At 36.7% G+C, this 25,876-nt stretch overlaps 1 protein-coding gene across 6 annotated transcripts in view; it reads right to left on the bottom strand.

The window, feature by feature from the left end:
• The window catches only part of SERCA (ATPase sarcoplasmic/endoplasmic reticulum Ca2+ transporting SERCA), a 122,693-nt gene that overhangs the window by 59,514 nt on the left and 37,303 nt on the right, over positions 1-25,876 (bottom strand). For all 6 annotated transcript variants that reach the window (XR_014133026.1, XR_014133027.1, XM_081770982.1 and 3 more), the window contains exon 3: positions 11,413-11,430. Coding sequence is in view for 4 of the 6 variants with exons in the window: in XM_081770982.1 (XP_081627108.1) it covers positions 11,413-11,430 (18 nt within the window). In the remaining 2 variants the exon portion in view is untranslated. The remainder of the gene's footprint in view (positions 1-11,412; positions 11,431-25,876) is intronic.

The raw sequence follows: 25,876 nt of genomic DNA, 5'->3' as shown, positions 1-25,876 counted from the left end.
AAAAACGCTGGCAGCGGTGTGTTGATGCCCAAGGATCATATTTCGAAGAATTTTAGTTCGCTGTACAAAAATGTTTAATACATTTTGTTTCTCAGACCAGTCTTGAAACTTTGCGAACACACCTTGCATATTTAAAGTGAGACCGAAACTACTGAATGTCTTTAGCCCAAGTAGAGAAGAAAATTGCAGAAAAAAAAAGCGGGAAATGACTGCTTGTACAGTGCTACCTAGAGACAAGGATTAGTATCTATTTGTTCCATTTTTCTTTTTTCGCCAGAGCTTATCACAACCAACTTCTCACTCGTTTGTGCTTATCTCGTCGTCTGAGGTCACAATTATTCTAGTTTTACTACAATTTTATCAAGTCTCCCGTTTGTACTAGTTCACGTGCTTCGCTTTCTCTCCATTATTGGTTAATACACCAGTATCACATGTTAACGTGAACCTAAAGAGACTTGCGTGTAAGAAAGTCGATAACGTGTATAAATAAGTTTCTTTTTTTTCTACTCGATAAGCAAATTACGACAATGAATGAGATTTCCTCCTCTCCCTCTTGCAAGGGTTTAAAGTTCAGTATCACTGGCTATCGAGTACGTTTTCTCTATTTCCCGTACTTGACGGAAGACGTAATATCTAATGAACAAATGAATCTGAAAGATTTAAGACAAAGAATGTAACTATGCTATAAGGTATCATTATCGTACTCTATATTTCTTTCGTTTCTGTGGTACATATGTAGAATAAAGATATAAACTATCACGATCGTTAACTCTGATATGTCTATAAGGAAAACTGAAAATTCAAGTGTAGCTTTTATTTAACCTACCACTTCTTAAAACAGTTCAAAATCTCACCTCGGCGAATGACTATCATTCTGCCAGCTTAATACCATCTCGCCTAAAATCAGTGACGTAACCAGCGGAGTCAAACGGAGCTTGTGCCCCGGACGCCAAATTGGGAGGGCGCAAAATTGGACAAATATTTGGGAAGCATTTTGGTTAGGTTGGTCAGGGGACGCTAAGGTGAGTTCTTGCCCTGGGAGACAACTAGCGTAGTTGTGTCGCTGCCTAAAATGGTGACGCGGATATTTCAGTACTAATCAGGGAATTTCTGCACTCACTATAAACATTTGAAAAACTTCACGCTATTTATTAATCGCTATCCGAGACCGTACATTTGAAATTAGGTTATCATTTTTACATTATTGTCAATTTCAGTTTGTTACACTGTCAATATGAAGAATTGGTTTCTAAAATATAAATACAATTACTAGATTCGTAATTTTCATTTTACTGTATATTACTCTTTTTCTTGGAGAAAAGGATGAAAGACTGATAAAAACACCCTATAGAATTTCATGATAGTTTTACAATTTGCCATCCAGCACGTATGGACGATCAGAAAAGGAGACAAATGACGAACAGACAGAAGACATCAAAAATTACTTTTGCAGCATGTATGGAGCATGGATTATGTAAATCGGTTGAAATATCATATTCGATTTTGTTCACTATAATCTCTCCTGTTTTAGTTCAGATGCAGAAAGGGGAATTTGCAGTATGTTGATTGAGATCTTAGAAAGACTACAAGTTATAATGGAGACTATGGACAAACCGCTGAAGACAGTTTTTTTTTTTGTTGTTGTTGTTGTGCAGGACTGACCAACTTTGATACTTTTTTTTTTTTTTTTTTTGACGGTCTTGGAGAAATTTGCTGTTTTATCGCTACCTAGATAGTGATGTTGAAGTTGGAACAATAGTGATGGCTGAAAACAATGCGTCATGTTGAAAAGGTTCTCGTTTATTGGCCGAACACAATGTCCTTCTAAACTTACCAAATTTATGAAGGAAATAGAAGATGAAGGGATCATTGTGTTTCTAGATATGAAAATAAGCAAGCGGGGAGACAAGTTTTATATTTATCCTTTTATATATATATATATATATATATATATATTTATATCCCTCTTGTTTGTTACAGTATCCGTTGAAGCCAATATCTTCAGTAGTTGGTAAAACTGTTACGCATTTATTATTTTTAAATAAACGTTGCTTTACTCAGCTATTTGAACCGGTATTTCTAGTTTAAAATAAATCTCCTTAATCATAATGTTTAATTTCATTATATCACTTACTGTGTTTTTAGAATAAATCTCATATCTTTAATTACAGTTAAAACTAACTAACTCTATGGCTTATGGAACCCGGAGGTTCAATGCCGCGTTCACAAAAGCTCTACACTGACTTCTATCCTTAGTTAATTGGATCCAGTTTCTACTTTGTATTCCTATCTCTGCGAGATCCATCTTAATATTGTCCTCCCATCTGCGCCTAGGTCTTCCTAGTGGTCCTTTTCCGATTGGTCTTCCAGTTAAGACTTTGAAAGCGTTTCTACTTTCTTCCATTCTAGCTACATGACCGGCCCACCTAAGCCTCCTAGACTTGATGACCCCAACAATGATAAATTATGTAGTTCCTCGTTATGAAGTTTCCGCCATTCCCCATTCCCGTTCCTATTGGATCCCAATATTCATCTCAGGATCTTGTTCTCAAATACTTTCAGTCTATGTTCTTTCCCCAGAGTAAGCGACCATGTTTCGAAACTATACAAAACAACAGGCATGATTATCGTAATTACAGTTAAAACAAGGCACAAAATTTCCGGTCGCCATTGGCGACTAGAAATTTAGAGCTGGCGACCAGTGATTAGTAGCAATGGTTTCTGCCTAAACTCACAGGGCTGTGCAGTGTCAGTTCCACACGAAAGTAATCGTCCCTGAGTGAGACAAAACAGGGAATGTTAAGTGTTGAAAATCTTTGCATTTGGAGTGGAAGAAATAAAACTGCTTTTTAAATACTTGCAACCAGATGTATATAGTGAAAAAGTGGAGACCTTGTTTTAGCACAGCAGGCAGGATATAAACTTCTGTTTTCTTCCTTGACGCTGAATCAGACACTGAAAAAGATTTACAGTGGAAACTTCATTACAAGATTCCCAAATTTGCTTCCAATTGTCACATTTTGTGCAGCTTTACCTGTGAGTACTGCTCCATGTGAGAGAGGCTTCAGCAGTCTCAACAGAGTTAAAGACTGATTACAGGAATTCACTGAAGACTGACACACTGGATGATTTGCTGACAATTTCAATCAATGGCCCTTCACTTAAGGATTTTGATCCGAAAACTGCAATTAACAACTGGCACTTCAGTGCAGAGAGAGCGAGCGTTACACAAACGTGAAGTCTTAAGGTATGATATTTTTTAACATGTATATGAATTGTCCAATTCAAAATTGATTATCCTGAATCTAGTTGTCTGGTTTTGAAATTTTATGCCCTAATGTAATTTCTTTCTTTGTCAAATCCGCAGCCGAGGGAGGAGGGCTCCTCTCATAATTTTTACGAGAGAGAGATACTGGCGACCATCATCACTTTTGGATTGGCGAGTGCGTCTGACTTTCAAATTTTGCGCCCTTGGTTAAAATATTCAATTTCATTATGTATGTCAGTTATTGTGTTTCCTAACTGGTCGTATAAAATCATCATCACATTATTTTTTATGATTTATTTGGTAAATTTTACAATTTAATCAAAATAAACTGTGGTGGGCCGGATTGGCGGTGTTGGTGGGCCGCAGTTTGGAGACCCCTGATATAGATGACCGTATTTGAGAAGGTGTATACATTAATTGGATATAAATAAAGATGGTTCTAAATGTGCTAACAGCAAGGTGACCAGAATTTTCACTTGCGAAAACGGGACGCATACGAATCGGCTACGGGGGGGGGGGGAGGTATCTGACTTTCACATTGAATTTTGGGACTCAGAGGTGTTTTCAATTTACAAAATACACAAGAGTGATAACACACCGTTTCTAACTTTACGTGTACCACACAACAAATAATGGTTCCCGATTGCAAGTTCTACCCAACAATTCTTTTAACTAGTTGAACACTCAGAATTCCCACTCAACCCCACTTGAACCACGAACACTCAATTCCCATTTGAAAATTCAGAAGTTCTAGACACGGCTGAACCTTGGCAACGAGTGTTGGTACGGAAGAGAGTAGAATTTGCATTGACGATTTATATTTTGAATAATAATTACGGGACACCTAGGTCATTTTTACTTAAAAACGGGACATTTAGGCGTCCCGTTCGAGAATCAGAAAAAAACGGGACAACGGTTGGAAAAGGGGACTGTCCCGACTAAAACGGGACATCTGGTCACCTTGGCTGACATATATGATTTGTTATATAAGTTATGCTTAAGTGGCTATACATATTATTTAAGTACAATTAAGAGCCTATGCCACTACCTCTATGGATGAAAACGAGGAAGCCTTTAAAGATAGCGCCTTTATATAATCAACATTAAGAACCTTGAAACCTATCTTTATCTCGTTATCCTTATGTTCCCTTACGATTACAACTACCATCTGAGGTCATTACTGGATTCTGCATAAAATAATAGTTTTAAAAATAAACTTACGTAAATGGAAGAACTTGAATTGTATGATCTACGGTCAAAGTGCTATGAGATAAATGATACATTACGTCGACTAATGACCTCGATTTTAACACACACCTACGTATACAACTCATTTTTTTCTTTCTTTAATAATCATACCACTTACATGGCAGAAAATCGTAATATAATCTCAAAGATTTCATTAACAATATTTTGTACGGTTTACCTGAACAAAGTTTTACAAAACTGTGAAAACTACATCTTCTGATTTAATTGTTAGCCATTGTATGTCAATAACTATCATCTTTCCAGCGAACTTCCGTCTTATCTCTTGGTATAAAAAAGAAAAATTTATTTATGTTAATAGAACTGTGACGTACGACTTGTTATATTTACATAATGACAGTCTCGAATAGTTTATATCCTCAGAGGAGTTAATTATTTCATTCCAAAGACGAGATGTATAATCAATAAGCCTCTTAATTAATTAAACCTTCTGGATTATTCTTCTATATAACTGTTTCCACATCCGGAGATAAACATGTCAAAGGAAGCAATCACAGTATCTTCCTGTATTTAGTGGTATTATTGGGAGAAACTTCACGCAAATAGATTATGAATTAAACCCCTAATATAGGGTCTAGCATCCCTTTTCAGTACCGAGGGTATATGAGACGTGAACCCACAGTTTTATGGTGGACTCCGTACCATGGTAATGCACTCAAAGTTCGCAAGGATATTCCACCAGGAATCGAAACCGGGATCTCGTGCACCAAAGGCGAGCGTGCTCTAGCAACTAGGGCAGAGAGGAGAGCTTAAATCCTTAGAGTTGCAAATACATAGTGAGCTAAACTCGCTGATGCTACAATCATGGAAGGATATGGCCGGCCACAATTCAACTACGCAATGCCTGGTTAGCGTATCGAATCCTTGCGCCATTATTTCTGACTTTCAAGACTGGAGTTTGTTACATCTTAATGCAAATCTTGGCTTTTGAAATGTTTTAGTTTTACGTCCCACACTTATGCCGGTTAGGCTAAAGGAGGCAATGACAACTAGAAGTGAATATAATAATGGAATGAATAAAATGGGAGGAAACGGGAGAACCGTGAGAACACCAACGCACACGGTGTTTGTCCACCACAAAGTCAACTTGGCGCGAGCTGGGATCGAACCATGGACCCCATGCAACAGAGGTGAAGACTACCAATGAGCCACCGCGGCCTTACATCTTAATGTAAGTTGACTGACTCACAATGCTGAATCACCACTGAAAAATTGTATTCCTACTGGAAGTCGATCAAAAATTTATTGTGTCAAAAACATTTAAGCAAAATAGGTTTGATCTGTAATATTAACGTATCGTCTTATAAATTATTTCTGTTAATCTATTTATATGCGTGTTCCTTTTATACATTAAAAGTTGGTCTGTTACGTAATTTTATGTCCTATAATACTAAACTTTATTTTAGTTTTCTAAATCCGGAAACAATTCATGTGGTTTGGATCCTACATAAAGCTGTAGGTCTGTGTCTCATATAGCCTCGGTGCTGAAATAAAACTTCCATTGAACCAACCAAACCCAGAGGGAGAGTGCCACAACACGGATTTCAGCCTCATTTCATTAAATTATACACGTTGTAATGAACCAAAAATATACAAACAGGGACTCGGTTCTTAAAAAAAAAATCATCCCATCACCGAACTGAATCCCATGGAAATCACACGCGGCACCCTACAATTATTAGACATATAATTTCAATGTGTGAATTAGCGTTTATGGTGTTTCCTGGTAAGAAATTAATGACATTCAGTTTCTAACCCCTCTCGACTGGGTTCGTATAATTAGCACAAAAAAAAAAAAAAAAAAGAAGTTGTTCTCAGAAGAAACCGGTTTCGTTTTTAGCTGTTATTCTATCGTTTTCTTTATACCCAACGACAGCGAATTTTCCTCCATCTGTCAGAATCACCTCTCAACGATTATCCTAATAACATGGAAAAGCCCAGAAAACTAAATGAGTATTCCAACATAAACAAGTACCTGAAATACCATTAGCCAATTTATGCATTTTTAACTGGTTTTTCCACGAAAAGCAAGCAGCTATTGGACCGATTCCAAACTTTACGTTAAGAATAGTTGAATATATATTTTAAATAATTTCTTATTTTAAGGTTTAAATTATACTTTGTTTTTTACTGCCACTCACCTAGCACTGTTATTATATTTTATTTTTACTGCTGAAAATACAATCACTGTTCTCTGGGTTACGTAAATACGTTACGCGCTTGCTAAGCCTACGTCAGCACATGAAAAAAAAGGCCTTTTTTTCTTCATTATAATCTCTTTACCAGTATAATGTTCGTCCGGTCTAAAGGAAGGAATACAGTACGCATTGTGGCACATTTGCAGCGTTCACTAACAGTAAGACCCTGATCTAATGTCACATACTGCTTTAGATTTTTACAAGCTGGAAACTGACGAAAGTCATTCTCAGCGATTTTTTCGTTCATTCAGGACAATATAGTTTTTTTTTCTTCTTTTAAATGGATATGCATTAAGTAAGTTTTTGTGTCCTTATGGAACACCACGGTTATGAAGAACAGAACTACTATTAACGCGGGCCCAGAACCAGACACAAAAACAACCTTCACAGTATAGGCCGTTCCTCACTATACTACCTCGCCTCCAAGAAAGTTGTACAGGGTGTCCAATATACAATACAACCCAGAGTTTGGGATAGTAGAACTTTTCAACCTGAAGTGATACACAATTAATGATTATACCAAAATGAAGCTTTGTTCATGCATATATTTTTAAACTAGGAAGCAACGATTGAAGTACATTAGGAACTACACAGTGTTGCCAGATGTAACCGAAGGTGTAAATCAATTTTTTGCAAAACATGTAAATTGACTCATAACTCATACGCATGGATGTTCTGTCGTTAATTTTCAGTTTGTTTAGTTGGAGTAGCTTGGAAACTACAGAGCAAAATAAATAAATAAATAAATAAATAAATAAAAATTTCATTTCCACCGATAACTAACTGGATGAGGCCTCTGTAAGGGGGAACTAGGGAAATGTAGTTTTCATAAATTAACACTGAATTGGCAACCTTGCTGTTTCAGTGCATCAAAAGATGTGTTAAGGATCTGTCTACATTACGCAATTCCTGAAAACAATGAAAAAACAAGCTTTGAAATTATCGTGATAAAATTTTAACTAACCACTATTCGTTTATTACTTCAGGTTCAAAAGTTCTACTATCCCAAACTCCGGGTTGCATTGTATATTTGTCACCCTGTATTATACGACCACATCACTCTCCCCGGGCGAACAGTTCAAGTTTGGTTAGCGAATTTGAATCAAAATTAGAATATTTTCACATTTCAAAGTAGCATTTAAATAACGAGTAACTCCGAATGTACGACCCTGGTTTCAGTACTGTTAGCCGGTCTCGCTAAACGCTTTATCAACGAGTAACTCCCAATATAGTACGATCCTGGTTTCAGCATTGTTAGCCGATCTCACTAAGTACTTTATCAACGAGGAACTCTTAATGTATGATCCTGGTTTCAGTATTGTTAATCGGTCTTGCTAAGTACTTTAGCAACCTGTGTACTGACGATCAATGGTGAAGTAAACGAGCGGATTAATGACCATCTCTACTATGAAAAACATCCAAATCCAAGAATCAGAAATGAAATTATATATTTCGTCTTAAAATAGATAAACGATAAAAGGAACTCAAAGTTGCTGCCACAAGATTTTATGGCATATTAACACTCTTTGTGCCAGAGTTGAGTGCTTCACTACTGGGTCACCATTTTCTCCTGATTGATAAATCATTAACGAATGAGGGAAAAGAAAAATCTATACACCTATTTGTCAATTCTAATACTAAGCTGCACTTGAACTCGCGAGACCTTGGGCCGACCACTACCACCAAGGTAGTCTAGAATCAAAATTTAATACGGAGGTGACCAATTCACACGAACACTTCGGGACAGTCACCACGTTTTCGCAAATACTTCTGAAGAAGGGAGCAGCAGTTCTGATAAAACAATTATTAAGAATTAATTGTCACACTATGTTAATCTAAAAAATTACCAACATTAATTACCCACGCTACGTTTAATGTGCCTAGGTAAAAATCCCCTTTTCTCAATTAATATCATATATTTATTCGACGTCCTTCCACTTCAGTTTGGTAACATAAATTTATGAATGGAGAGAGACGAAAACAAACAAACAAACAAACAAACTACCTCTCCATTACCAAGTTCTGCCTTACATGGAAAATGCTAATAAGTTTCTAACTGCTAGTACTTCCAGGTCCTCCGAAAATGGTCGACGAGCTCGGAAGCAACAACCGGATGACAAATGACGCAAGTAAGGATAAGCGCACATGCCATTATCACTGATTTATGTAAGCACGCTTTCAAAGATATGCCCAATATACGTACAATGCATGGCAACGCTGATAAGCATTTTATTCTAAGCAACAAAATGTTGACAGCTTACAATTTTAAGTACTGATCCTACCAAAATTTATATATATACACTACACAAATTGCAAAATATCATAGATTCTGCATTTAAACTGTAAACTAGCCTTTGCCTAGCTGGAGATTTCGTCCCAGACCCATATTTCCTTGGTCTGCGGCCTCGCATCTCTTATGTCAGCCTTTGCTTCCACTCTTCGCACAGCAAGAATTATTTTTAAGAAAAATTAAAACCCCTTTCCTCTATCAGAATACACACTTCAATAAAGATGAAATGATAAAAATCCATGTCGGCCCAAGTGTTAACTGTGTCCAAAAATTGACTTTTCTCATGATGATGACACTGACAACCTCGAAGTAATTTTTAGGTACAGGTACTAAAAAAATAGAAATTGACCCCCTTCTTTTGTTAAAAGCAGAATTTCCGGAATCGCTGTAACAGAATTTCCAAAAACGCTGTTTTCAATAAGGAGTTTATAACTAACTTTCATACCTCTAATAATGTTCCCTAATGTCTCTAATTTTAAGGGATTTCGCGATATGACATTAATTATAACAATTGCAGCCCCTACCCTTTTTCTTCCTCTCTAACGGGAACATCAAAAAACGCCGAAACGCGTCTTTATTTTAAATTTAAAGCCTACATACTCACTTTTGCGCTGCTTATTGCCTCGCACTTCTTATTTCAGTCTTTGAAATATCTAAATATCAAATTTCACGTTTCTAACATAAAATCCCAAAGCAGGGCGGATCCTGGGGGGCGATCGGGGCGATTGCCGCCTCCCGCAAGAAGAGGAAACTTTCTTATTTTATATATAAATAAAACCCATCCCACAGTTTGGAACTCTTAAAAGTAGCTCTAAGTAGCAGTATTACAACGCACCGCCGACCCCGCAGAAGTCCGTCCTGGATCCGCCCCTGGCCCAAAAGAGTATTCCCAGAGCTGGTAAAAATTTAAGCATCTTAGGAAATAAGGGATTTTGAGATATAGCAGTCTTATTTTAACAATTGCAACACCCATTCTTTCTTCCTTGTTAAGGGGAAGATAACATACGGTGAAACACGTGTCTAATTATTTTAAATGGGAAGTCCACATATCAAGTTTCACGTCTATACCCATCAGAGATACGGATATTTTACTATAATAATTGTCACACCCGTTTTTTCCCTTTCCTCGTCGAATTTTCAAAAATCCTTCCTTAATGGTATACAGGGTGTCCGAGAAGTCCTTCCCTGATTACAGAAATTGATAACTCAGGCTAGAAATAAGATAGAAATATGAAACTGGTGTTGAACTGTTTACAAACTATAAAAGTTTTTGTCTGTGCTAGGTTTGTTCTGTTTTACCTCGTTCAGGCCTTGTTGCCCGACGACGGTACACGTCGATATGACTTTGCGGTCGAAATGCTATCACGTATTGCGGACGATAATGGTTATCTCAGACGAATTGCCTTTTCCGACGAAGCGACATTCTTTGTCAGTGGAGTAGTGAATCGCCATAATGTACGCATTTGGGGTTCAGAACCCCCTCCCCCCAGGGAGGTCAGGGAGTTCACCAGAGGCAGTCCAAAGGTGAATGTTTGGTGCGCGTTATTGCACGATCGAATTATCGGGCCATTCTTCTTCGCTGAGGATATCATCACATCTGCAGTGTACCTGGATATGTTGCAGCTGTATGCTGTTCCTCAGCTGCTTCAGTATCGCCCCGATGTCGTTTTACAGCAAGACGGTGCACCACCTCATTGGGGTTTGGACGTCCGTGCCTATCTCGATAGGACATTTCCTGGGCGATGGATTGGTTGTGATGGACCAACAGCTTGGCCTCCACGCTCTCCTGACATAACCCCATTAGACTTCTTTTTATGGGGTTATGTCAAGGATGAGGTCTACCGAACACGTGTACCAGATCTTGAAACCCTGCAGCAACAAATAACCACAGTCGTTGCATCGATCCCTCCAGTGATGTTGGCTAATGTGTGGATGGAAATTGAATATCGCCTAGATGTGCTACGTGCTACCAAGGGTGCTCATGTGGAAGTGTACTGATGTAACAAAAACTTTTATAGTTTGTAAACAATTCAACACCAGTTTCATATTTCTATCTTATTTCTAGCCTGAGTTATCAATTTCTGTAATCAGGGAAGGACTTCTCGGACACCCTGTATTACGTCACAAATCATACGCAGTCAAAATTTCAAGTTTCTAGCTTAAGCGGTATAGCCTGTTCGATGATCAGTCAGTCAGGATTTCTTTTAAATACAGAGATTTTTTCAAATTGACTTGTTTACATTGCAATAATTAAACACGAGGCTACATGGAAACACTTCTCTTTGGAGAATATGAAAACCTAATATTGATTTTGTAAAACAAATAATAGAGATGATACTTCTAACAAAACCAGCAGAGAATGATTAAGATAGAAGAATATTCGTACTTACCCTCTTCAGCGGGCAATTCTGGAAAATAGAAAGAAATATACATTAGTAATTCATCTCAGAACGTTACAAAGTATTTTAATTACATACAACCAAACCTTCTCACATACCTCAACTACTCATAATTATTTTGTACCTAATATTCCCTACAGTATTATCCATCAAGTATCAGAACAACATATCACCATTCTAAGTTACTTCTTTCAACAGGATACACATGCAATTAAAGTTATAAATATTACGTATACCATACACGCACCTTCCTTTAAAAAAGGAAAGAACATGAAAATAATTAAAATTTGAACACTATTAAAACAGAAATAAAAAAAAAAATCTACCTTTCAAAAACAGTGCCTATGCCTGGATAAATTGCCAATTGTGCTTGTTATATTAATTTGAGGATACCGAATTTAGTGGGACTATTTTTAACTATATTCGAATCGGGGTCGCGATGAAGAATGACAGCAAAGTCAGGATATTTATATTTGCTTATATCCCTAGTTTCAAAGTCATTTTTGTCGCAACCCCATTTACGCATATGGTTTAAAACAGTTTCAGGAAATAAAAGCAAGGGGGGGGAAAAGGCTCAAATTTTCCAAGCAATCCAACTAACTATTCAAAGTGGAAGTCGTAGACATATATTATTTTCAGTTCAATATTGATCACCATAGAAAAACTGTAGTATACAACGAGATTTTTTTTTTCATACGGATTCAGCATCTCAAGAGGTTTTATTTCAATCTTTACTTCTCTATTAGAACTGGAAGTGGGAGAAATGTACATTTTCTAGCTTTAACACATCGATTTACATACAGCACAAACGCTTTAAAATAGCAAGAGCTGCTGCTTTAATGTTTTTTTTTTTTTTTCTCAAATGGATTTCGCGTTGTGAAAATAGGTTCCATCTCCACCGTTTTATTCTATTGAAACCTGACGTGGTAAAAATCTAATACCACTTCCGGTTTCAATAACAATTTCTATAGAATAACTGTAACAAGGTATCACGAAACTATTTCCTTGAAGATCCTAAGAATATATCCAGATACAGACGGTTTATCAATCTCTTGAAATCGGAAGTGGTACAAACCTACTACAATTTCCGGTTTCAATATTGATTCACATAAACCAACAACTGTCTGCGACAGCAGGAAACTAGTTATGATATGTTTGGCGTTCCAAGAACAGGTTTCACCTCCTATTTTATCAGTCTATTGAAACCGGAAGCATTAGTTTCATTTTCGATTTTATCCGTCTATTGAAATCGGCAGTAGCAGTGTTTCATCTAGTTTTATCCCACTATTGAAACCGGAAGTAGTAGGTTTCACCCCCGATTCTGTCTATTGAAACCGGAAGTAGTGGTTGATCTCCGATTTTATCTCTATTGAAACCGGAAGTAGTACTGTTATCTCGAGTTTTACCCCTCTATTGAAACCAGAAGTAGAAGAGTTTCACCTCCAATCTTATCCATCTTTGAAACCGGAAGTAGTTGGGTCTCATCTCCGATTTTATCCCTCTACCAAAACCGAAGTAGTAGATCCATTACTTTCAGTTTCAATATTGAACCTGCATAGTTTAGTAGTCTACTGTAGTATCACAATGTAAGAAGAAATCTACCTGTTTGCCTGTATGACCATGGACAATCATCTAGTTAGTCGAACTACTAGCAGAGCTCATCGCTAGATTTCGCAAGCTCGGTTCGACAGTATGTCGTCACAAACCATGATTTTCTGTGAGAAAAAGTCCTCAAAAGTTCCGGAAAGAGCACTTGTACACAAAGCCCACACGAAAAGTGGACAAATTGAAAGCGGGCTGTGAGAGTCGGAAGGAACGTGTTTAAGTGACAGGATACATGCATGAGAAACAGCTGCCATTAGTTAATAAAATGTACAAAAGCTCTTGCTCATTATATCCAAGCCGACAAACAACTACTCTCCTTAATCACCACTCAGATTTTTTTTTCCTGCTCAGCGGAACTTTTCAGACCTAAGAGAACCACGAAAGTATATACTATTTCTGTTTCTATTTTATGTATTCTATCTAGAACACTTAAACTTTCTAAATCACTGGTTAGTTTATATATTTTCAGCATTCAGCCAATAAGGAATACAAATAAAAAGTATGGTCGTATTAAGTTTTTGCACCAATAATTCTTGATTGATGCAGAAAATGTACTGAGTAGGAAGTTTTAATGAAACCAAATTAAAGAATGCTCCGAATCCTGAGTTTAAAATCCTATTAAAATGCTCTAAAAACTTATTTAAAAGTTTGCCTGGAAATGTTGTGCCCAATTTTGGAATAAGTCTATACTTGATGGCAGGGTTTGAAAAAACCCGGGTTTTTTTGAAAAAGCCCAACCCACCTGGGCCCATATGGGTTTTTTCGGGTATTTTCGGGTTTTATTGGTTTTTTTCGGGTTTAATTGGGTTTTATCAAAATATTTCAATGTCTTTGGGGTGAAAGTGTTACAATGTGATTTATATTTCAAGATTATCATTGTCACAACTTGCAACAATTTTCTATTCACTGCTGTTTTGAAAAAATGGCCGCCATTTTGAAATTTTACGTTGGATCATCGCCAAAATATGTACAGTTAATTTAGAGTATCTCGTGCTTCTACTCTAAAAATTTCGACTTAAAAGACCGAAAATTGCGCTTTGCAGCGTGCATGCCCACTATTTTGAAAAACATAAATTGTCACCATTTTGAAATTTTACGTTGGTATGCCGCCAAAATCTATACAGGAAATTTAGTGTGTCTCGTGCTTGTACTCTGAAAATTTACACTTAAAAGACCGGAAGTGATTCCCTGTAGTATGTGTGGTACAATCCGCGGCAAAAAACTTGCAACATGAGGATGTAAGTTTATTGTGAAACTACGCCCAACAACACAGGGAATGAACATAACGTCTAAGTGGAACGAATCACGCCAGGATAAACCTCGGCCTCCTCCCGTGCACACTTATTTTGGAGCAAAAGACTTCGTCATTTCACAATAAACTTATGTTCTCATGTTGCAGGTTTTTTGCCGCGGATTGTACAAGCAGACGAATGAACAAATGCAGATTGAATCATCCCAGAAGCCTCAGTGACGTTTGCCAAATATGAACACCAAATATATTAATTTAACAGCGTAAAATAGTTGGTTTTTATTGTTGAAGTTCACTTTCGATACGTTGTGCGTTCAATTACGGGAATTTCCCGAGCACTTGTTGCAAGAGGGATCTTTCCAGAAAGTTAATTTAAGACCATTAAGAAAGATATATACTAATTCATATTTTATAAAATAAACTAGCTTTTGGCTAGCAGAGGCTCTGCCCCCGCGCCCCCGAGTTTGCTCAGCCTACGGCCTCATTTCTCATCTATCGCCCTTTGCATCAACAGTGAATTTCGTGAGCTTGCTCTTTATATTTCCTGAATCTGTCCATCCGGGGGCATCGTCCACCACACACTGTCTTTGCTCGGCCTACGGCCTCGCATCTCTTGAACCCACAATTCTATCATTTCTTTTCCTATTTCAACTATTTAAAAGATAAGATTTTGTATCCCAAGAAAACTCCCATTTAAATAACAAGGGAATTTCTTCATCACCCTTTAGACCCCTAAAAATATTAAAAATATTCACTTTTGGCTATTTTCCTGTCGGTTAGTCCTGGAATGCTATAATCATGCCAAATTTCATAATTCTAATCATGCCGGAAGTGCCTAAACATTTTGGGGTGTAGAAGACGTCCCATATAAATAACATGGGAAAGATTTTTCAGCTTCCCATAAAACCACTCTACGGTTGGAATTTTTTATTTCTGATGTTTCACTTAGGTAACGCTTATGAAAACTTATAAGCATACCGAATTTCAAGATTTTATTCCAATTCTAAGTACATAAAACATGAGATTATATTGGAGAAATTCTTCATCTAATCTTTAATCCTCCTCAATATTCACTTTTGGCAATTTTCCTGTGGGTTTGTCCCGAAAAGCTATAATGATGTCAAATTTAACCATTGTAGCCCTACAGGAAGTGCTCAATAATTTGGGGGTGTAAAAGGTGTTCCATATAAATAACATGGGAAAGATTTTTCAGTTCCCTATAAAACCACTCTGAAGTTGGATTTTTAAATTTTTACTGATTTACTTAGGTACTGCTAAGAAAACGTTCAGCATACCGAATTTCAAATTTTTATTCTAATTTTAAGTACCTAAAACATGAGATTATAGGTCCAAAAAAGACCCATTTAAATAACATGGGGAAATTTTTAATCCCCTCTTTAGACCCCCTAAAAATTAAAAATATTCACTTTTGGCAATTTTTCTGTCGGTTAGTCCCGGAAAGCTACCATCATGCCAAATTTAATTGTTGTATCCCTACAGGAAGTACTCAATAATTTATGTCAACTCATGTAGTTTTATATATAGTTAGGATGTTTCAGAATGTCTTAAATGAAATAAAATATCTTCCAGCATAAAATAAATAGTTTTATTGTTGAAGTATTCAGTTTCGATGCTTTGTGCGTTCAATTGGCGGAATTTCCCAAGAACTTCTTTCGGGACTTTGTTTTTCTCCTCCCTCGAAAACGCAGCTCCCTTTACTGTACATCGAAACTTCCACTAGTACGAAAGTTCGAATTCAGCACTTGAAATAGTAAGCGGTACGTAGTTCGGAACTCTGAGCATCGAGTTTCTTAAATTTGACGAATTTTTACGCTTTTGTTGGTGTTGATTCTACAGAATGCTTATTTGAAGAGTACCTACAAATAACTGCACTAAACTGTTGTTGTTGGAAAACTAAATTTTGTTGAAGAATATTTGTGTTACCATCAAAGGTAAGAAATAATACTAATAGTTTTACTAATGCACTACATGTTTACTGGTAGTACCGGCATCTATGGCTTTAAACGCGTCAAACGTATGAGGGACAACGTCCCTCGGCGTCGCCGAGCTGGCGAGCACACTATTCACGGAAAGTATTTTCTAAAATATAAAATTGCATTTTTTCCCTTCAAATAGGCTATAAGCATAACCCATACATTAATTTGCTACTTAATTATCTCAAGCTACAGTAAGTTTTTTTTTTTATTTATTCAGTGCATTCAGAACTTTATGAAGGTCTTATATTGAATGTTGTATATCTCAACGGGAAAGCATTCAATTCGCCCAAGGGAAGTCCAAAATCTGATAAAAATCACTTTCAATGTGACCACCTTGGTTGTATCAATAATATATTAACAAAAAGCTCAAAAACCCAGGTGGGTTTTTTCAGGTGGGTCCAACCCGAAAAAACCCGGTGGGTTTTTTTCGGGCTGGGCCCACTTGGGCAAACCCTGCTTGATGGACGGTATCGTGGGACATGGAAGCTTCCCTATTGCGTCAAATGATCTGCCAATAGTGGCAGAATACCTATGACTATGGTGATGGCCATAGGTCTCCGACACATACAACGAACTGTTTCAAATGGCAAGTAACGGTTTGAATTTTTTCTATAATAGTAACATACTTCCTTCACATATACAATATTAAAATTAAAATATACCAAAGTAAATGGAAGTTACACTAGTAATGACAAACCATTTTGGAGATATTTAGGAACTGTTTCGAATATCTTGATTGACTAATCGTTCAACATTCTTCATTGCCTATTCCGTTCTCCATCGAGGAATGGGATGACATTACTCGTACAACTTCAATTTACTCTTAAGTATACTATTCGATTGCACCATTTAGGTTTTAGAACACGAATTTAATGTAGCAATGGTACTATTTCAAAAAAGAAACTTTTATCATTTGACCATTTTACATTAAATAAATCAAAAAGTATAATAAAAGTCCAGAATTTCTACTTGAAACCTCTTCAGTACCACGAGAGATTGTCTCCTTTGCACACATTTTAACGTTATTGCCGTCAGTGGCGGATTCAGGATATGATCAAGGTAGGGGCTAAACCATAATTTGCCGTTTTATCCAGTGTAAAGCTGAATTGAAGCCCATTTTATCCAGTGTAAACCTGAGCGTCAAGGGGGGGACTATAGCCCCTTAGCCCCCCTTGATTGCCGCCCTTGGCAAATTCAATAAACTGGATATGGAACCAAGATTATCTTAGAACCTGTACTCGCAAATCGGATAGCTGATATTCCGAATTTTATTACTTATCCAGATGTACCGGGTTAAATATATATATTCTATGACTAGCATGTTCGCCTTGGATGCACATGATCCCCAGCTGAATTTCGGCAAGGAAACAATCATGATAGGGACAGTGAAGAAATACTGTATAGGTTTTAAATAATACAAGTAACTAACTAACTTGAATCATGAAAATTAAATAAATTAACTAAAAAAATCGTCCCACACTTGGGCATATCTCTTCTTATGAACACAGACACTATTTACGTCTCGTACTTAACGTCTAACCTCAAATTACCATTCCAATTTCCCTTATTGTTCTAAACAACAATTAGTGATTTGTATATCAAGGTCTATCTCTATGCCAAGTTTTGTCCAGATCGGATGAATTTTGTATCTTACGTGTATCAAAGGATGGCCCAGAATAGGCATATCGCACAGTTCGCAGCAAAAAACCTGCAACATGATCATGTAAGTTTATTGTGAAACGACGAAGCCTTTTGCTCCACAATAAGTAAAATGAAATCTTTAAGTTTTATGTCCCACGGTTATGCCCGTTAGGCTAAAGGAGACGGACAAAATAAATATACAGGGGAGGAAGCCGAGGTTTCTCCTGGCGTGTTTCGAGCCACTTAGACGTTATGTTGATTCCGTGGGCTGTTAGGTGTAGTTTCACAATAAACTTACATGCTCATGTTGCAGGTTTTTTTGTTGCGGACTACTTTAATATGGGTTACCAGTATGTTTGTAGTGTTACTTCCATCCCATGTATTACAATTTAAAAGTCCTCTCAGGGAAAATCTGAAATCACCAGTGTATACTACTGTCCTTGTGAAGATCGTTTTCTTTCTTTCGGTTCGATTCCAGGTGGGGGCACTTGGTCGGAAAGGTTTAACAACTTTAAGGTTTCTCCTTAGATGGCTGGCTGAAAAAGTTGTTAAACCTTTCCGACCAAGTGCCCCCACCTGAAATCGGATATTTTACTATAATAATAGGTTTCTCCTGAGTTTTCTTCATTCACATCAGGCAAATGCCAGAATAATACCTAACATAATGCTTCCAGGCCGTTTCATTCTTTCTCCCATTTCATTTTTATTTCCCAAATCCCCAGACATGTGATCGCCGAGGGACATCATGTCATACATGACGGGGGCTTAATAGTAGTACTTTCCTCCGGTGCGCGAGGTCCATGGTTCGATACCCGGCCAAGTAAGTTTGTGGTGAACAACATTGTGTCCGTGGGTTCTCTCCAGTTTCCTCCCACATTCTCATTTCACCGATTTTTCAGCCGCCTAAATCATTCGTATCCCTTAGCCTAACAGTCATAATCGTGGGACGTTAAACTGGTAATTTCATTTCATTTTTCGTCATACATGACGGGCTAACATGGCCATAAATACAAAACCAGTAATTTAAATCCCTAATTCTATTATTTTTCTTTCTTCAGAAATATCTAACAAAGGACGAAAAATACTAGTAATACCCCGATAACCTGGAAACAATTTGGGACGACATAATCTGGCCACTTCAAATAATAATAATAATAATTAAAAAAAAAGTATATAGTGTTCTACCCTAATCTTCAGTTTGCTTCTCCCTCTCGTCTAGTGTCTTACGCGTGCCCCTTTGTTACACGTAGTCCTGGGTTCGATTCCTGATGGAAAAGCACAAAAATTTTAATTTCACAATAATTCACTTACGTTAATCATCAGTCTGCTTTAGCCTAAAGGACATACGTATGGGACATTCAACTTTTAAAAAAATCTTTCATTTCACAATCTTCGCCCAATTACGATCTCAAGGAACTTCACTAATCCATTTTAAACAAGATCTTTAAATGACCTGCTTTAATCTACCTTACAATCTGTCACATAACACAATCACCACTATTAGATTTTTATTGATGGCTGGATCGATACACAACCAAACAGCATTTTAAATTCTTTTGCGTGCAGACATTAATTCACGTGCTTTTATCGGGTCTTTCGTGTCTGTGAACAAAATGAGGCAGGACTGGAAAGTCGTCAAAGACACGTAAATACGGAACGAAAGATCTAAGTTAACTATTATTATGGATATCACTTCGAGTTGGAAACAATGTTAACACGTGAAGGTTACAATCTATTGAGGCACGCTACTATTTTGTAAACATCTGATCGTGAAAGTGTAAATAGCTTGGATAAATCAAGTGGCAACGGTTCATGAATGGTGACAGAAGTGTGTTCAAGTATTATTTAAACTTCCATGAATATGGTACTGCGAACTATAAACGTTAAATCAGCATTTTGTTTTCGTAACACGACTATACTATACAACTTCAAACTCTTCCGTTACCTATACATATAAGGACTACGGAGACGCTACATGGTTTACCCTTAAAGAATATTAATTAAAATTGCATAAGCTCAAGGACTAAAATTGATATTCGCGTTCAGAAAATCTTTATCTCAATATTAGAACTAAAGAAAATGAATGTAACAAATGATTTTATTTCTTTTTAATTTCCTTTTTCTATTTTTTCCCTTTATTTGAGTGCATTCATGTCATCTTCACAAATATTCTACTTTAATCATTGATCAGAAGCCTCCTTGGACTACAATTATACACTAATCTATTTACTTTCACATAAAATAAGCACTATCCTAAGTCTGTCGTACGAAGGTAACAATTCGTATTCGGACGTCTGGACGAAATTGAATTACTGACAGTAGGTACATCATATTATCATGGGGCAGCTACTAAAAAAAGCAGGAAGCAGTGTTTATAATACTTTCGACATTATCGTAGGTATAAGCCTTACCGACAGTGGTATTATTCTAATTTTTTAACCATACACACACACATATTATATATATATGCAGAGAGAGAGAGAGAGAGAGAGAGAGAGAGAGAGAGAGAGAGAGAGAGAGAGACAGACAGAGTAGATAGATAAATAGTCAGATGTAACTCTCTTAGTAAACAAACCATATAAGGTAGAAGAAAGCAAATTTTTAACTAGATGCCACAAGTGACAAATAGAGACCTAAAGAGCATCCTAATACAAGTGTGACGAAATTAGGTACCACTGTGACTATCTTGGATACGAATTATCCACGATTGACTTTTGTCAAAGAGTATTGGAAAGACCTTAATCCAGCAATGGATCGACAATTGTTGATAATGGTGTGTATGCGTTTCAAATATAAATAACTCTCACTACCACACGAACCCAATTCACATTCTTGATATCTGAACATTTAAGACAAACGCTTATACCTTGTTCTGAAAGATCATATGTTTAATTCTGTAGCTTAAAGAATTTCTAAAAACAAAGATGGTTAAATAAAATTTACAGTTCCTGGGTATAACTGGATAAAATTTATACTGTTGTGGGGGTATAACAAACGGTTCTTAGAACTCGACATATTTTAACAACCACTGCTTACCGAGGAAGTTTTATGATACTTCGATAAGATTAATGTAATTGAGTTATAGTGTGTAGATCTAATACGATATATATTGTAATTTTCTAAGATTGATGGTCGAGTCTAAACAGGGGGCAATAAAGAGCAAAAAGTCGATGTTCGTGTTTTGTGTTAAGCCTAATAGATTACGCTTAGCTGTCAGTTGTAGTTTATGTTATACATTTCTCGAATCTTAAATTAACATATTAATTCGATGTAATTTGTTAGAAAAGATTCCTTTAAATTTCGTACGTTTTTGGTTATAAATCTTAGCTAACAATTGTCAGTAGAGTATTCGTTGAAGAGAACTCAAAAGCAGTCCACATATTCGAACGATAAGCTTAAACCGCGAGGCACACGACTGTTTGCATTGACTATGGCCTAATTCGAGCTTGTGTATAGTATATTTTCTTCAAGTGGACACCTAAAAGTAGTTGGCAGACCTTAAGTAATGCGCCTTGATTTATCACTAGGCAGTTCAAAGCAGTTTGCAGACTGTCTTTCCTTCAAAGCAGTGAACGAGTACGCAAAATAATTTTGTAGTGTGCGGGTGCTCAGACTGAACTCCCCCACCTACGCGCGGGCAAGAACGTAATCAATGAATCGTGTCGAATGCTGAGTAAAACAGCTGACGTGGAAAACACTCTCGTTTCCAAGGACAAGCTGTCACGCTACAGATGCAACGTCACTTAAAATACTAAAGCAAAACTCATGATTACATCAACAAAGCACTAGCTCAGGAACAATATTAGGCTGCTACGTAAATAGGCATTTTATTTTAGCATAAAACAGCTACGTGCTCCAACCCAAGACATGAAACAAGGAAAGAACACGCTGACTTTCAAGTTTAGTTCTTTTGAAGAACAGTAATAATAAGAAGAAACTTTAGGCATTCTACAAATAGCGCAATTGGAATACACTTCTTCGCGTAAGATACGTATGTTACCGCATTGTCAAACATTGTTAATTCCAAACTTATTCATGTCTGCTGCAAATCATTACGCGAGTAACTTAATGTTGCGCAATAATGTCCTGTAGATTAAAGGAGACGGATGTAGATGCAAGTTAATGATGAAAAATGGGGATATTTAGGACAGGGTTTACAGTTTAAAGTAGGATCAGAACCATGTAGTGCGTTCCACGCTGTTGCACCGGAAAACGAACCCGGGACTTCATGCACCAAAGGTACGTATACTAGCCACTAGACGAGGGGGAAGCCTTCTGGCCATCCCTGGTTGAAGAACGCTAAGAAAGGGGAAAAAAACTGACCAATATGATAGACTACTGTTCAAGACCCAATCACTCAGAAATAGTGATATGGAAGATTGATTTATTGATTGGGCTTCAATGCTTCTTTCAGCACTGCGATTACATACGACAGGACCTACTTAAAGTGGTATCCGAACAACTATTTGGATTCATATTCAAAGCAAATACTTCATACGGGAATCGAACCCGGCACAAAGCGTAAAAACTGATGGAATATTGGCCTGGGAATCAGAAAACAGAATTATACAGCCAAGTACATCTACATGACAACTGTAGATAAGAATTCCAGCTATAGATAGGAATAAAATGCTTTGTAAAAAGAAATGGGTGGCCAGATATTTTTTTCTTTTTTTAAAGGTAACTTTACATACTTTTCATTTGATAATGAAGATATGCCGGATGCACTCCACGTTACAGTTATTCTCATTATGGCCGTTTTAAATAAGGAAATCAATCTCAACATCACACTAAGCGAAAAGTGGCGTCTACGAACAGACTTTGCCTACCAATCCCAAGATCAAATTGACAATACTTAAGGAATTCCTTTTTTTAATTGTTATCTAAAGCGTTTACTCTTGAAAGAAGCGACAATCAAGGTCTTGAGATACTGAATACAAAACGTCGAATGACGACAATCGTTGAAAAAAAAAAAAAAAGACAATTGTATCACTGACCTTTGTTCGGATATTATTTGCATACAATTAGATTTTCTGAGATAACAATACCATTCAATCTGAAGTAAAATCTTATCAGTGGTTATTACCTTCTTGAAACGTTCCTTGAAAACCCACATAAAACGATTAGTGATAAAACTTCAATTATGAAAACAGAAAAGGGAAACTTGTAATGTTGTTGATAATTTGTCAAAAGCAAGTGTTCATAGTTTTAGAATAAAAATCAGAATAATAAAAAAGCTATTCACCTCAGCAAGTTCTTGGAAGCTATCTAGAATAGAATCGACCGTACGTAACTTTAACAAAGCCTCTGTAATTAAAAGCCAAAACGTATTTAATTGCCTAGGAAGAAAAGACTGTAAAACCATTTTAGTATCTTAGATTTCTGAAGACCTAAGCGAGTATTACAAACAGAGAACTTACAAAACAAATCCTTCTTTCCTATAATTAGGATATTAAGATCTTTTCTAAAACGCTCACGCTCTATTTTCTACATAGCTTAACAAGTAATTCTAACGAAAACACTTCTTTTGGTGTTACATGGCATCCCGGAGAAACCTACGCTCAAAATATTTTCGTGACATTCAAAGCCGATCTGACGAAACAAATCGACCTGGGATGGAGAGTTTCACTGATCGTTTTGTACTTCTCGTACTCCAAAACTATTCCATGTTTGCGTACCAGAAATCTTACAGAACGGGTATATATCCGTTCGTCCATCTGACAAGTATCAGAGAAAAACGAACACAGTGTGAAAAACTGTCTTCGGTACAGATATAGCGATACAATACTAGGTTCCACTTCAACCCTGACGGTTCGTCATCTGTAACTGTGACGAGCATAAATACAGTAAAGGCGTATGGCATAAAACACGAACCATTTTGTACTAGGTGGCCGAATGTTATGCAACCGAGTCAGGGAAGAGCACAGCAGGTGGGCCCGAGAGGAAGCGAGGAACTGCGTCCGTAGGGACAGATCGCGTCAGCGATGGTGGGCATACGCATAAACGAAGTGGTTTACAACGCCTCACTATAAGTCACAGTACTGGCCCCGAAGTCGACGATGGATTTGGGGGAGATACTAAATGCCACCCAAGAGTACAAATATTTTAATTTTAGTGGCGAGATAACAGTACGTTTCACCTTTGTTTTCCCATTATAACACGAAGATCTAATTAATTACTGGATTCTGAAGAGAAAATCAACGAAAATCAGTTATACAATAGGAAAAAAAAATGCAAACTAGCGGAAGCCGTGGCCTTTCTAGTTTCAAAAAACTGTTTATAGTGCTAATACTCAACGCTCAACGACAAAAATCTGCTAGTGAAAATTTTAATACTGTTAACAATAACTAATAGTAGATTTCGTTGAATAAAATTTATAATTTTAAAAAATATGAATAAACTAAAACTTTATTATATCTCAAGGCGAGGGGGAGATTAAAACACAAGTTTCTTATTTCAAAATTTTTTGACACGATATAACAATTAACTTTGTTAACTGAACTCTCTGAAGCTCAGAATAAAATGTTTACCGAACAGAGAATGATTTTATGCCAAAACAAAAATCGTTCTGCATCTGTTTCTTGGTTTATGGTACTTTTTTTTTCCTTGCCTGCCAGATTGAATTTAGGCAACCAATAAAACACACGTCAAAATGTGGAACTTCTAGGTGCTTGATAAGATGATTAGGCAACCAAAACGACACTTTCGATTAGTGGGTTGCATAACTTATACATTTGTCGACAACAACCCCAATGTCAGTTTGAAAACCAATCAAGACAGTCAGTCAGTCCTGAACTGAACAAAGAATTCACAAGTTCTGTATGTTATAAATGTAATGCATTTCTTAATTGCAAAATGCACTACACGGAAACGAAAGTGGTACTTGAACAAGAAAGTCATTAAAAAGTTGAGAAGAAAAAAAAATCGAAACTCTTGTTTTCTCCCCTTAAAAAAAACTAGCTATTTATATATAAAAAAGAACTTCATCCCACATAATGACGGATTTTTTTTTCATCTCTAACGATCATTCAATTTCGGATTTGATCTCCCAACTGAAACCCAAGTTGTATAAATATGAATATTGGACCATATAAGTTCGGAAGTCTACCACAGTATCCACAGTGTGAACCAAACTTCACTTGCTTTTGATACTGTCCTGAGTGATATTGAAGAAAACCGATGAATAAGCTTAAAAATATACCGAAAGGCAACAGAACGGTTCAACATATGAAACCACTGGCGTGGTTGCTAAAGAAAGTCAATGTAAAGTGACACAAATTACTTGTATGAATTTAGTGTGAACGTGTGAAGTAAGTCATCTGTTTAATACATTGTCGAGTAGGAAGAAAATAAAATTAAAAATGGAATTTTATTCGTCAGGGAGAAAAACAGTTATTTAATACAACTTTTTATTTGTACAGCATCTTTAGATAAAAAAAAAGTGCTTATAAAAATATCTCTTTCTCTAGTCTTGAAATATTTTGGAACAGCAAACTGGCTGAAAGTTGCTTCCTTGTTGTATAACGCAATCATATTTTCTTAATGTAACATGACGGAAATCATCCGGTAGGCTAATGTAAACGTGATTCTGGAGTGAAGAGAGCTTATGGAACATTAAAAGAGCTAACATGTTGCTTTCTCGTCCCTCTCCCCAACTTTCTTGCGACTTTAATGTTTTCAGATGGCACTCATTCCACAAATGTTATTTTTGGAGACATTTTATGTAAGTTCCTGGACTCAGCAGCGACTGCGTAATTCTCGCTATGTAGACATTCTTTTCCTCCTTTGCCTCCATTAAGAAGCCTCTTTCCTTATCATTAACAAAGCCACACATACACATCGTTATTAAAATAAAGGTAACAGCTTAACAATATGAACCTTCTACATTAACGCGATGTTGGATCAGCTTTATCCAGTAGTACAGTTTGTACTCCTCGCGAAATTGGGACTTATAGCTCATGAA

This window comes from Thermobia domestica, chromosome 9 (genome assembly GCF_964235325.1).
Source record: "Thermobia domestica chromosome 9, izTheDome1.hap1.1, whole genome shotgun sequence".
Lineage (NCBI taxonomy): Eukaryota > Metazoa > Arthropoda > Insecta > Zygentoma > Lepismatidae > Thermobia > Thermobia domestica.
The sequence above is the reverse complement of the archived record's forward strand: the minus strand, read 5'-3'. Positions and strand labels throughout refer to the sequence as shown.